This window comes from Rhineura floridana, chromosome 6, assembly GCF_030035675.1.
Source record: "Rhineura floridana isolate rRhiFlo1 chromosome 6, rRhiFlo1.hap2, whole genome shotgun sequence".
Lineage (NCBI taxonomy): Eukaryota > Metazoa > Chordata > Lepidosauria > Squamata > Rhineuridae > Rhineura > Rhineura floridana.
Window position 1 is genome coordinate 96,014,011 of NC_084485.1, and position 14,630 is coordinate 96,028,640.

Here is a 14,630-nt window from a genome sequence, read left to right on the forward strand (position 1 = left end):
GTAATTTCTGCAGCATTGAGAATTATAAGCAGAACACAGAAAAATCTTCCAAGCTGCATAACAGAGATATATTAAGAGAATGGGGACTGGGCCTTAGTTACAGTGCCTACACAGCCTTGTATATAAAGGCTAAATTATGTTTACCAGACAATTGGGAGAACTGTTGGGGATAGGTGCAGGAGGTGGCACTGGAGACAAACTGGCTTTAGATGCTTCTGGGGATGCTTTAAGAAAGGTGCAAACAGAAGGAGGACATCAATGACTAGGGAGGAATCCCCTCTGATCTGAGGCCAAGGTGACCAGTTAATCTCCTCCACTCACTTGCCAAGAGCTATTTTGTCAGCATGCTGTTAACACTAACAAAACAACACTAGACTACACACAATTTAGTGGCATGTTTTTAAACAGCATACTATTACACTAAAAAAGCATGCAGCTCAGCTTGTTTATCAATGAAGTAATATTACCAATATGTTCTTGCTGTTGTGCATAAGTATTATAGCATTAGGTTAGAGATGGCAAGCTGAGCCAGAGAGAAGCCGCCAAATGCTAAGTACCAAGGATACTTCCAATGTTACATCCAATATTTACCTTTCTTAAACATGCACTTTTTTTGTGTCCAGGATAGCATATCTGGTGTGTGCATTAACCCAGCTAAATAAAATCAGGCTTCTATAAAAACAGAGCCAGCTGCTACATGGTAGCTTGGGGCTAGTATCCATCCACTCCAGCCTCATTAGCTCTTGGGTTCTTGTCTTTCTTTCAAGCTAGTTGAAGCACATCTTTCCAACCACAGTGAAGCCACTACAAGATGTCACTGCAGTTAATTCCCTCGTTTACTCACCAGCTTACACATCTTGCTCAACTGATATGAGCAATCTAGATTTACTTTTGACACATTTTATCTGCTTACTACAGTACCAGATATTCAGGGCACAGAGGGAAAGGTCCAAAAACCCAAGCCATTTCAAAAGGCTGTCTAAACAAAGACCACCAGACAACAATTTATGTGGCTTAAGCCCACGCTTGCTGCATAAATATTAGCAAATGCAATCAAAACTCTCCTCTGTTGATAGTCAGTGATTACAATTTTTAAAAAATTGGTTCTCAGCACCTGCACATTAAACTAGGCTGTGTGTTTACAGGAACAGTCCTCAAAGCATCTAAGTTCAGAAATGTGAAGCCAGAGAATGAAAATATGGGGAAAATACTGTGTGGGGGGGGGCAAACCTCTCTACAGAGAGGGGAAAACATCACTACACAAAGACATGTTTATGTTCACCACAGGTTCAAAGAAGTACCAGCAAATGACAGCTAGCTATGAAGGGAATGAGGCAGATTTGGGCCTGTAGTCTCATTATAGGAAAAGAAAAAAAAATACATGAAACGAAGTCTCTTTTGCCAGATTTCTGCATTGGCTATTCAGTTTTGAATATGAAATAACATGTATCCTGGGTTTAAGCAGTGACTACTTTTTAAAGCAGGGGTGAGGAACCTGTGTGGCCTTTGAGGTGTTGTTGGACTACAACTCCCATCATCCCTGACCATTGGCCAAGCAGGCTGGTACTGATGGGAATTGGAGTCCAATAGCATCTGTGAGGCCATGGTTCCCCAACACTTCCAAAGAAGTTTTAACATATCACCTGCTTGCCATGTGTGTGGTTTAAGAATCTGGAATTTCAGGCAATACAAAGAGAGATACACTCACATTTCAGGAGTCATGTATGCATCATCTGCTTCATCTGAAAGCAAGAAATTATAATGTAAAGGAAACAACTAACTACAACCACGCAGTATGCCACAGAAGTGAAATTCTGCGGCACTGAACACAGTGAAGTGTTTGGGAGGATCCATTCCTTAATCCTAGTAACGTTCCCAGAAGACCCTGATTTTAAGCAAGACTGTCCCATGACTTCTGTTGGACTAATAGGGGAAAGGACTCTAGGAGGATGACTCAGGCAATAATTTGCACTAAATTTAATCCAGATTTAGTCATGCTTAGAAAAGTTGCATTGATTTCAGTGGATCTCCTCTAAGCATGTCTAAGGGCTCATCCAAACGACTGTAAAATGTGTGACATCATCGCTTTGTGTTTTCATTATTTTTCGGTCATCCATATGATGCCGTGCGCTTTTGCGCATTTTCGCGCAGTTAAATCCGCTCCTGCAATACCGCAAATTATGCGATTTGCTTTTTTAAACCGGGAATCATCCGCTGTACCTTCAGGCACTTGGATGCAATACTGCGGACTTTACAGCTGTGGGTGTTTGATGGGCGGTTCTTGGGCAGTTCCCCATATCCCTTCCCTCATTCTCAGCCAATCATGTATTTCCACTGTTGCACATGTGCGCGAATGTCCGGGGAAAGCCCGGGAAAAAAGAACCTATCAGAGCAATGGTGTGGTGTTGGGGGGGGGCCCTGCCACTTCTACTGCGCAGATGCAAAAAAGCTCATTTGCGCAGAAGCAGCAACAGCGGTTAATTTTTAGCCAGCCTGCAAACTAGGCAGCTGCTCAGGGTGAGATCTGAAATTGTGGTTGTTTGTAAACTTTTTCAAGGGAGAAAATATTTATCTTTGCCTAACCTCCACCTCCCACCCCTCACCCCCACATCAAATACCCTTCTTGAACGTATTGGTCTTTGCTTCCAGGCATCCAGAGTTGAGGGAGAGGGGGGGAGAAGAGAAATAGAGGCTTTCCTCTTGGATTACAGACACTCATGCACCCTTAGTCAATTTCGCTTTCCTGCCTGCAAGGCTACTCTCTTTGAGTCTTGTCAATTTCGACCATGGCCTGCAGGTTCTCCGCAGCCAGGCTGAGCTGAAAAACATACAGACACTTTTGCAAAATATCGCAAATACAAGCAAAAAACCCACAGGAATTATTGGCAGATAAGTGGTTTGCTAGAGCGTCTCAGCCACCCGCAACCATAGAGACTGGTGGTCTACCTTCCTAGACATGACACATCATTACTTGCTGTTCTGGAGAAATAAGTGGAATTGCAATCATGTGTATCTCCAGAAACGTTAAAGGTAGAAAAGCATACAGTCGGTTTTGCAAAATATTGCAAATACAAACAAAAATATAGGAATCAGCACCACCCCTAGACACCGGGAAGGGGGGCAGTTGCCCCAGGCCCCGTGCTTTGGGGGCCCCTGCGCTTGGCAATGAGAAGCTGGGCTGCGGCGGGGTTTTTTCTTTTAAGCCATGCAGTCTTTCCAGCCGCTTCCTGCTCTTGGGGAATCTCTCACTCTTCAGCTGTATGCCTGAGCAGTTTTCCCCCTCTCCGCTCATTAGCTGTGGAGCGGGTGTGCATGAGGCTTTTAGGCAGGAGGTTTGAATCCCCTGCCTGAGTAGCTTCCTTGTGCTGCCTGCCGCCCGCTCATCAGCTGTGCAGTGTGTTTACATGCACGCTTGCTGGCTTATTCTGGGCAGGAGGTTTGAAAGAGAGAATGTGGGGGGGGCAACTATGCTTTTGCCCCGGGCCCCGCACAGGCTAAGGGAGGGCCTGATAGGAATTATAGGCATATAAGTGGTTTGCATGTTTCTTTTATGAGAGGGAACACTGCAAAGCCTGTGCTGGTCACTTCAGCGCAGATTGACACAGCAGCACGTGGGGCTGTTTGCCCACATTCCCTGCCCGAGCCAAGAGTGGCCACCCATGGGGGGGGCTGTTTGCTTCCCTCAGGGGCAGCATTCCTGCCACCGAGCCGCATAACGGTCCGGGGCTGAACCCTGCAGTGAATGAGCCGAAGGGTTACGGGGGGATTCACCTGGCGATTACAAGCGCTGATCCCTTGCACTGCCCACAATCCCCCTGGATGGTCAGGGGCACCTGGAGACACCCCCCTGGCTAGCGCTGCTCCAGAGTGATGAGTGACAAGGAACTCCATTACAGCCACTACTACCAAACCATCAGGAAATTCAAACTTTCGCGCTCGTATGTTCAAGCGCATGCGCCTTGTTGTGCTTTGTTGCAAAGGGGGAGAGGAGCATATGTCATATTTTTGTGGACCAATTGGCTGATAGGGGGAGTGTTATGGGTGGAGCTGGAAAAAAGCGAGAAGAAGTACGGGTCCTCTCGCTGTGTGTGTGGGTGCAAAAAAAGCGGGTTTTTTATTAGGAAAGAGCGAACAAACAGGCAACGTGAGGACTGTCAGATGATGAACTGGATATGGAAAACGTGGATTATCCCGCTCCGTTTGGATGAGCCCTAAATCTGTATCCAGCCCTCTTTATGAAATTGGAGACATTCAAGTGGGAGGTGTTTATTTGCTTTTGAAATCTTCAAGTCTTGCTGTCTACTGTTTCTGAGGGTCACAATGCACTGAGACACAACAGACAGAAGGCCATGGGGAAAAGATACAGAGATTTTATCATTAATGCAGCAAGAGTGGCATGATAAACTTGGGAGTACATATCAGGATATGGAAAAATGTGCCTTAAGTGAAGCACTTAGCAACATCTCTTACTGAATTGTGAAGCAAAAGAAAAACAAACACAAAATTTAGGCTCCATCCATACCTAACTGCAAAATCTGGGTTTTCCATATTGAGTAGGTGGTCTTAAGATCCACACATGTCCTGTTGGTGGTCAGATTATTGTGAAAACCTGATTATCAAGCATTCATATGTGTGGGCTTTTTTTTTTGTCTAAATTGCCTTACTGTTGGCCACTTCCCTAAGTCCACCCCTTTTCAGTGATTGATCCATAACGGTTGTTTGCTTTTCACGTGCCTTTTCGGAAGAGCGCAGGAAGGTTTTTTTTTTAGTTCTCACGCATGCACAGTTTTGTGGATGTGCTATTGGGTGGGAAGGAGACAAGGGGCTTGGCATATGATGGAGGAATGGCTATGGACCGCCTATTGCAGGAAAGTCTGCACCATTGCATCCAAGCTCACAAAAGTTAATGCAATTGATTATTGGTTTAGGAAAGAATATCGGTTTTTCAGTGGTATTTCTAATGTGGATTTGTGAATGCTAAAACCTGTACTAGCTTGCAACACCATATGGACAACGATGAATTAATGAGGACACAAAGCTATAAGACTGCAGATTATACAGTCGTATGGATGGGCTAGTGTAAATGGATACATATTTGCAAGGATAAAAATGTCAGTGGTAAACCAAATTAGATTAACAGTGAAGGTTTCACAACCTGGTTCTAAGCACATTTCAAGTGAAGATGTCTAATGTCACTGAGGGACCATGAAGTCTCTTATTTGGAGGATATTATAATCAAGTTATTTTGGATCTTCTAAGAGTATAAAATAATTTAAATTATTATAAGAAGAAGATTCTCTTAATTATTGAGGTTGTTGTATTTCAAAATATCATTCAAAATATTCTAGGCAATGTTCGTGTCTGTGTGTATGTACATGCACACACACACACACCAGCATATTCATTGTTTCTTATACCCAGTGCTTACATTACTGGAGCAATGTGGGATGTGACCACAGGAATGTAGAACAGATGTGGGGGCCCTTTGGCCCTCGAAACATTGCTGAACTACAACTCCTATCAGCCCCAGCAAGGGTGGCCAATGGCCAGGGATGATGGGAGTTGTAGTTCAGCAACATCTGGAAGGCCAAAGGGGGTCCACACCTGATGTAGAAGGTGCAATATAACTATTAACATAAGAACTGGTCCTAAAGCCTGTATCAACAAGACATGCTGTAGAGAGAACGGCTCCTTATTGTTGGCTCTATGTGTGTGTGTGCCTCACATGTGCAGAAGAGCAGAAATGGATGTATGGGGTTAATCCAGCCTGGGTGAGCGCCAAGGCCGTTGGCAGGCAGCTGTGCCCAGCGAGGCCATCCTTATCTACAAATAGGCTGGAGAGAAACCGAAAGCTCTGTGGGGGAAGGAGTTTTTGCAAGTGAGTTATTGTAGCCGTGAGGGAAAGAGAAACGTCTTGAGAGCTGTGTGTTTTTTGCTGTCTTTAATGTCCACAGTAAAGGACTCTTAATCAAATACTCTGTCTCTGCCTGGATTCTTGAACGTCTTGCTATTCACCTGTAAAGAGCCGGACACGCAACATCCGCACACACCAACACTTACTATTCTTGACTGCACATAATCTCAGTTGTCTTGTCAGCACCTATCAGCCACTGATTTAACTGTCCAAAACCCAAATAGATAACTCACATATCTTACCTGAAAATTTCTGCTGGAATGCACCAAGATTTACCTTAGGAGGCCTTGGCGGCTTCTTTGGAGGAGGTCCAAGTGAAATAATGGATGGAAGTGGTTTGATTTTCGGAAGCTTGATTTCTTCAACATCATGCAGTCTTTCTGTACCAGACAGAAGAGATTATCTTAATGCTTTGGTGGGAGAAAGTGACTTCCATGCTGGAATTTTGTGATGGGTGAAAGAGACCAAATGAAAATCATAATAAATCCCTTTTTTAAGTTTTGGCAGATTCAGTTTCCCATTTTTTAAATGCCAAAATTAACATACACTGACATTTGGGCTCTGGAACTGATGTCGTACTTGCTCAGGCACACATACAATGGAGCAACCTACAACCTGGATGCAACTTACAACCTGGATGCAAGGCACAGGTTGTTCTTTTGAGAAAGAAAGAAAAATGCATCCAGCTGCAGGGGTTCTAGCCACAAGCCTGAACTTCCCCCTTCCTTTAATTATTCCCTGCCTGCCTGCCAGAGCATGCTTGACAGAGTTGTAATCTAGTAGGCAAGAATAATTACAGGTTTAGTCATTCACTGACCAGCAGGCATCCAAAACAGGAATACCTAAGTAATAGGTTTCCCGGGACTTTCTATGGATCAGCTTGCTCTACATGCCAAAGCTACCTGAAAAGGAAATCTGCATATATTTTCCACCACCGTTCTATTGCACAGCAACATATTAAACTCATTAAAAATAGGAAGAGCTCTTTAGCATGGGACAAAACTGAGAAGACTGACAGAAAGGTTAGCCAAGACAATATCCTGGATCTCTCTCACACACACAAAATCTTATCAGTCATCTGTAATTCATTGTGAGTTGGCGAAACAGCCACTTAATGTGAAGTTACTGCAAGGCAGCATGTTCCAGTAAAGGAAAAAAATGTTGTTTTTAATACTTGGCATAAGTCCTGGATTTTGTAAAGACAGTATGTCAAACCAGAAGCTTCCTGGTTGTAGGGTTGTTTTTTAAAAAAAATCGCAAATGGCATGCAACAATTAGGTTTAGCCACGATTTTTGACTCCAAGTACTGTGTGCTAGTCTGGGAAGTCGCGACACTTTTACTCCAAAGTTGCCATGACAGCAGACAAGCATTCATATTTATGAAGAATGTACACCGATTAGCAGCTAGGTGCATTTACTTCAGGACATTGGTCAAAGGATAGCAATAAAAAATGAGTTCAGATGGCCTATTCTTTAAATGTTGCGTGCAAGTGTAAGTTCATTTCCCTTATAGTGCCGATATAGGAGTGGCTACTGATTAAAATAACTTGAAATCACACAGAATTTTAGTATACTGTACTGCAAACCCTCTCATAGTTGTGAGGATACAAAATTGACCCAAAAGCCATTTGCAATCATTTCCCTAGGTTTTTAAAAACAACAGCAGCAGCTTGACAACTACACTTCTTCACTCCACACCTTCTGAAAAATTAAGGGGATTTTTTTGTACTAAACAAGGCTTGTGCCGCCCATGTACATTTCAGGCTCACTTCTGAATGTCTAGGAAATGTGTACAAGCTACCAACATTCTCCTGAATTTCCTGGTTATCTTTTAGCTAGGTACTCGGGGAAAAACATAGGTGAGCTATTTGTAACGATATAGTTCTTCACTGCTGATCTGGTGTCACATATGGCTAGCAAAATGCATTTAGGTAAGACATTTTACCATTTGAACATTGCAAGGTCTTGCTTGACCTGTCCAAGTCATTAGCATCTTGGGAGAAACCAACAACCTTAATGGCTCCATATGCCTCTCTCTCTGAACTTGCATGACTTCTTGGTGGAACAGGTGGGGAGACTGTGGGAAATGAAATGGGTTCAACCTGTACATGGGAAAGGTTATTTGGTGCAACAAGCTCCAACACTTGCTCATTTCCAGCAGCTTTTGCTTGAGCTTCTGGAGTAATACCAATATGAGCAGCTTTGGGTTGTGCAAGAGATGTCCTATTTGAATGCTGTGGAGGGGCCACAGGACACTTGCGGTCACTCTGCAACAAAGCACTTTCCCAGATGTGCAGAGCATTGCGGAAACAATTATTTGCCAATGCAGCTTCTTGAGAGCCATGATAAGATGTTGGGTGCTGTTTTTGTGAATCTGCCACTTGTGCAACCCTCGCACAAAATGTCTCGGCCAAGTCTTTGCTTTGTCCATCTTCATTCTTCCCTGTTTCAGACAACTCACGAAGCCTGACCCTCGGCAACAGCACAGGCTTGACTTGCACTATTTCAGATTTCTGTGACATGTAATTGAATGGCTCAGTCTTTTGCTCAGGGACTGGCCCTTCTCCTCGGCGCAACAGCTTGGGTTTGGGATGGGATACAGAACTGCCATTAGTACTGTGCCGTGGGGGGATTTCTGCAGGCAGAGTCTTCGCAGGCGGCAGCAAGGTACTGGAAAAGTTAGTGTCATTTTGAAACTTTGCTCGAAGTGCCCTGAAGTCTTCAGTCCTTTCCTAAAATAGCCAAGAACACAAAAGGCAACCATTAACTGTAATTTTAACAAGGCAGCTCTAAACCAAAAAGCCACTCGACTGAGTGAGAAACCTGACCAGAGTAGCACTGAGTGAGAAGGTTACGCAGTTGAGGCTAGCTTCAGCTTTGAGGGGGCCACCTGAAAAACCTTTTTAGGTGGGGTCCCTGCAATGTCAGTGGGCCTCTCCTGACTTACTTGGTGACAGTGCCCAACTAGACATGGAGGAGAAATTGGGTCTGTCCACTTTTCACAGTGGACCAACCCCGTTTCACATTCCCAAACTTGCTTGTGGATTGGAATGTACCTGTCAGATTATACACTTTGGATTCTGTGATGCAATTCCAGTACACAAAAGTACACATAAAAATATTACTTTAGATTTAAAATGTACACAAAAATGTATCTTTTAGGAGAAAATGCATTTTAAAATCTATATTTTATGGAAATGCATCTATACAATGCATACAATTTACATGCAGATTTGTCATGCTTTTTTGTTTAAAGTCTGCAAAAACTGGGAAGTAATTGATCTATGATTGACTGCCTGTGAAAAGGAGACAATGGACTTAGACTTGTCCATCCATGTCATTGCCAGACAGCTGGGTCCAACACTCAAGGACATTGTGGGAAATTTAAATGGCAGCTTCTGGTCCCATATGGTTTTTCCAAAGAGTGGCACAGGTCAGGTGTGAGTGATGGGCATTGCTGGGGCACTGGAAACTGCTAAGGATGCTATGTGCCGAGACTCAAAGTTTACTCCCTCATAGAATTACTCAGAAATTTAAATGAATCACATTTATAGCACACCTTTCCCCCATGGAATTCAAAAGGGAAGTTAAGGTTTAGTCCACTATCTTCCTTCCCACATTGGCCAACCAGATGCCCTGGGAAGCCCAAAAGCAGGGGATGAAGGCAATACACACACCTCTCTAGGCTGCTGTCTAGCAATTGGTATTCAGTGTCTGTGTCAGATGGGAGGGACACCAAGTGAGATGCTAGTAGGAAACCCGGAGGGGGGGAGAACAACATTTGTACTCAGCAGCTGTGAATGTATCGATTGATAACTGGCTAAGAACAAGTCCTTTCTGCACCCCCCCTCCCTAAAATAACCCAGATGCCCCAGACTAAGCAATTAGATTACACGAGGGTAACGTTTGTTTGAGGACATATACGTATCTGGCAATATAGGATTAATGTTATCTGCAAAGTTTATTCTACAGCAAACCAACTGATATCCACAGCACACCTTGTGCATAAGCACACAATTGGGTCCTGGATGTCAAATTCCACAGTTCACAGAACATGGACACTTCTTGCTCCCCCCCCCCTTTTAGCTACCTGTATTTCATGAGCTGCAATCTATATGTGCTTGCATGGCATGAGGAACACCAGTCATACAGATCAGCCTTGTGCAAATAACTGTGTTACCCTGAAATAGCTTGTTGGATCAGGAAATTAGTTGAAACAGACAACCTTGGACAGAAGTTCCATTATGCTGACAGAGACACTGATGCCTTTAATGAGAAGGCAACACAGTAGAGCCTTGTCCTGAGATTTTATTGAATTTTGTGTAATTGCATCCAACTTATTAAATACCAAACAGTTTCTCCTGAATAACCCCTTTTAGTCAACACCAATATTTTCACGTTACACGGTGTGATTCAAAGCACCTAGGAGATATTTCATTTGCTCTGATTGTACTAGAGCAGCCAGCTGTACAATACAACCCACTTCTATGCCAGAGCCTGGCCTGGAATGTATATGCAATTAACAGTTCCGTAAAGGAAAAGACAAACCAAATCCCTATGATCTTCATCCAAAACTTCATACTGAGTTATGACTACAACCAATGAGAGCCAAGACAAAATAAATGCCATTGTTTCGTCAGCATGGGGACAATATCTGTAGGCATACTTTAAAATCTGTTCAGATGCACAACACTGTTTATGGTTCTTTATTGCAAAGCAGGTGCTTCTTTTATTACAGAGTTTCTCATCAGAGCTAGGCAAAGAGAAGGCACCATGAAAGAAGGAACCTTTGCCAGCTTGCCATCCCCCTGACCAAAGATGAGTTGCTGTTGTTTTAAGGAAGCGCAGTGATTTTTATACATTAAAAACACCGCTGAAAATTACAGAGTTAAATCCCAGAGAGCTGCTGCTGTTCCTAAAGGGACACCACAGGTGCTGCTGCTTTCCCACACAGCGCATTCATGAGCACACTGGGATACTTAGCCCCCTGATGCTGGAGGCATGGAGTGCTTGCCTGTTTCCATGGAAGCATTTCCATAATGGCTGACAGTTCACCACCAGTAGTATTTTAAATTCAGGTTTCTGGTCTCCCCTGTTCGCTATTATTTCACTTACAACCTTGGTGAATGTATTTGCTCTTTTATATTTCATTATAACATAGAACATGTCCAGTTCTTCTCAAGCCTTGTTGGAAGATTCAGGACAGACATAAGAAAGTCCTTCTTCACATAGTTAAACTCTCTCCTACAGGAGGCAGTGATGGCCACCTTGGATGTCTTTAAAAGAGGATTAGTCAAATATATGGAGGATAAGGCTATCAATGGCTCCTATCCAGGATGACTATGCTCTGCTTCTGTTGTCAGAGGCACTATGCTTCTGAATACCAGTTGCTGGAAACTGCCAAAGGGAGAGTGCTCTTGCACTCAGGTTCTGCTTGCAGGCTTCCTAGGTGCATCTGGTTGACTGCTGTGAAAACAGGATACTAGACTAGGTGGGCCATTGGCCTGATCCATCAGACTCTTCTTATGTTCTTAAGCCTTGACATTCTCTATTTGTTTCATCTTATCATTTACCACTTATTTCTACCTGGGTGGAGAGTAGCACAAAGGGCAAATTTGGGATTGTGCCAACTCTGGAGCTTAGCTTGGACACTCAAAACATCCATGGACTCCATACAGCTGCCTGACTTACCCAGATACTGGCACTGGGTTAGTGTAAATATCAATGCTTGGATTAATTTTTAGTACAGGGCCTGCTGTTGAAGGAAAGGGTGAAATTAGCTGCAGGTCCATCATTTGGGTATTACCAGGACATAACCAGAAGCACTAACCAACATTAACTCATTTCCTCTCTTGTGTCTTTATATTACAGGTGCAAAAGAGAATACTCCATAAGCACTTGAGACGTACTTGAGAAGACAGGATCAACTTCTTAGCATTAAAGGTTGGCTGGCCAAGAAATAAAGGAATGAATTTAATAATTCGGGATAGCTGGAAGTTAAAGGTGCTAGCCACAGCTACAATTCACCTGGCAACCACGGGGAAGAGAGCAGGAAGGGGGAGTTGGTAAGGAGGTCATCGGTATTTAAAAGCTGAGAACTTAATTCAAGATCCCTTTTTTCAGACTCCACATTCAAACAGATCACTGTCCACTATTTAGATATAAAACAGAAATGTTGAATAGTGATAAACATTACTGTTGCACTTAGGTTCTAAAAGACATGAAACAATCAATGCTAGGGTTGTTTGCTCTGGAATGAGTGCCCAGTTTATTTATTACATGTTAATCTCGTCCTTCCTCCAAAGAACCCAGGGCAAGTAGGCACATTATCTGCATTATGCTCAATATGCAACCCCGTGAGGTAGGTTACACTGGCTCAAATTCACTCAGTGAGCTTCATGGCAAATTAGTTTCCCAAAAACTTTTTATTGTTGCGCACCAGAATAAAGTCCATTAATCGCACAAAGAGCTGTTTGCAAGAAGCTTCCTTACAGTTCCTATTTATGGACGTGATTCGCTTTGGAAATCTGAAGAGGAACATGCTGTGGATCTCATTTGTTTAATCAAGGCAGTACGCTGACCCCAGCAGGCACAACTCGCTGGAATTTTGCCACATGTGCAGGTTTTCCCTGAAAATCCACCCACAGATTCTCAAAAGACAAAAAGCCCCGAAAAAGAGAAAGTGTGTGTGAGAGAGAATAATTGGTCAGGTAGTTTCATCATCATAACAAAGAAACTAGAAAAATTCATTGGGGGCGGTAAGAAGCATGTTTTAGGGCTGCGATTTACATGGTACAATCCTATGCATGTTTACCCAGAAGTAAAATCCCACTGTGCTCAAAGGTGCTTAGAGAGAATTAAGGATTGCAGCCCGAGGCTGCTAGAATAAGAAAGGTCATGGGACTGGAGCGGTCACAACCTGTTCAGTGGTTATGATGAATCATTACATATTATGTTCCCCCAAAGGGTTTTTTAAAAATAGGCATCTAGAAAGCATCAGAAGCTTGTGTGGCCAGATGCAAAACAGGAAAAGGCTCCTGCACCTTTAAGAGTTGTGCAGAAGAGGGAATTCAACAGGTGTAGCTCATCTGAAATTCTCTCTTTCACACCATTATTAAAATGTGCAGGAGTCTGGCCCTCTTTTGCACCTGACCACCCTATTAGGAGCTCTTCAACATATAGGAGACTGTGCATGGTTATTGAGGAGTCAAAATGCAGATGTGATAAAAAAGCACCCTTTCTGTTTACTTCAGAAGAGGAAGAGTTCAGCTCCAGCACTGAAAAGTGAACAGGTGAGCATGTGGTCAGGTTAAACGGGGGGAGGGATCATGGTCCTCCAGATGTTGCTGGGCTGCCTCCCCATCACGCCTGGCCATTGGCCATGTTGCCTTGGGCTGATGGGAGTTGGAGTCCAGCAACATCTGGAGGACCACAGATGTTCCCTGGCTTAAACCTTGGATAGTTCTACATTACTATAGCACAGTTGTGATAGTTCCAAGTGTTGCTCTATTCTCTTGATGGAGTCAGGGGGGGGCAGGCATGTCCCTGCAAGACCAGCACAACAGATCTATTGTGAAAACAGGAAGCTAACTCCTGACAGCCTTTGTGCCTCCCCATCTGACAACCTCCCCCAAAGTTAAACCAGTTTCCTGTGATCCACAAAGAGCTACACATCATACTACAAGAGAAGTCAAAGAACTGTTTGAACAGCCAACAGGGGCAATGCCCCCTCACTAACCCCACAAAGACAAAAAGAAAAGCAGGAGCATAGTAATGATAATTACCATTTCCATGTTTCCTCTCTTGCTTTCATACCTCCTCCTGACGTGGCTCAGCGTTGCAGCCCATATGGAGCGTGTGGGTCTGCTCCCTAAGCAGAAGAGTATGACTAACTTCCTTCCTAGCAGCTCAGAGTAATCCTGCAGCAAGAGGCAATAGTGTAAAGGTGGAGCATATGCAGAAGAATCACACCTGAGCTGAAGGGCTTGGCTCCTCCTTAACCCAGCCCCCACAGTGCGAGAGAGAAAGCAGACTAGCTTCACCTGCAAACAGATCTTCCCCACTGTTGCACAAGAACCAGGCATTCCCATTCAGGAAATGCCAATCTTAGGAGAATTGTTGGCTCAGCAAAGGTATGCACTACAGACACCACACAGGAGGTTCATAGCTTCACTGCCTTGGATTTTGAGGAAAGGCTGTACAGAGCAGGTTATGTACATTACAGCTCTCACAGCTATGTAAACTGTTTTTGCACTCAGGTAGCCCAGATGCTGTGACTGAATAAATGATGTAAATAAAGCACTGTTTATGGATGTGTGTCATTCAGGTTACATTCTCATCTGTGAAGATGCAGAAAATCAAACTAAGCAGACCCCTGAATTTGTGCAAAATTCAAACCCAGCCACCAAGTGCCTCTTTACTCACCTGCCCTGCCCCCTGATTGTGTTGTAGCGTTTTTGGTTGGACTGATGCTAGCACCAGTGACTCCCCAGATGCTAAGTAAAAGTGGCTGAGATGCAGAAAAGTTCAGGGAGGGAGGTCTTCCTCGTTTAAGGGGAAAAGGCCAGAGAAGGAGATGAAAGCAATTAGACAGAGAGATAAAAAGGGCATTTAAAAATACCCACTGGGAATAGGAAAAGGAGAACACAGTTATAGCAGAAAGAAGTAAATGTTAAAAGGTGATGGATGAAAAAGCAGACAGTTTGAGAGGGAAAAC

At 43.7% G+C, this 14,630-nt stretch overlaps 1 protein-coding gene across 7 annotated transcripts in view; it reads right to left on the bottom strand.

The window, feature by feature from the left end:
• The window catches only part of FYB2 (FYN binding protein 2), a 63,716-nt gene extending 49,359 nt beyond the window's left edge, over positions 1–14,357 (bottom strand). For 5 of the 7 annotated variants that reach the window (XM_061633154.1, XM_061633156.1, XM_061633153.1 and 2 more), the window contains exons 1-5: positions 13,957–14,013; positions 13,699–13,833; positions 7,860–8,646; positions 6,157–6,294; positions 1,709–1,742 (exon numbers count right to left, since the gene is read on the bottom strand). In XM_061633154.1, the coding sequence (XP_061489138.1) occupies positions 1,709–1,742; positions 6,157–6,294; positions 7,860–8,646; positions 13,699–13,833; positions 13,957–14,004 (1,142 nt within the window). In that variant the 5' untranslated portion in view covers positions 14,005–14,013. Of the gene's footprint in view, positions 1–1,708; positions 1,743–6,156; positions 6,295–7,859; positions 8,647–13,698; positions 13,885–13,956; positions 14,014–14,338 lie in introns of those variants that run through there. The other 2 variants (XM_061633158.1, XM_061633157.1) reach the window with 2 other exon arrangements.
• Between the last annotated feature and the right edge of the window lie 273 nt (positions 14,358–14,630).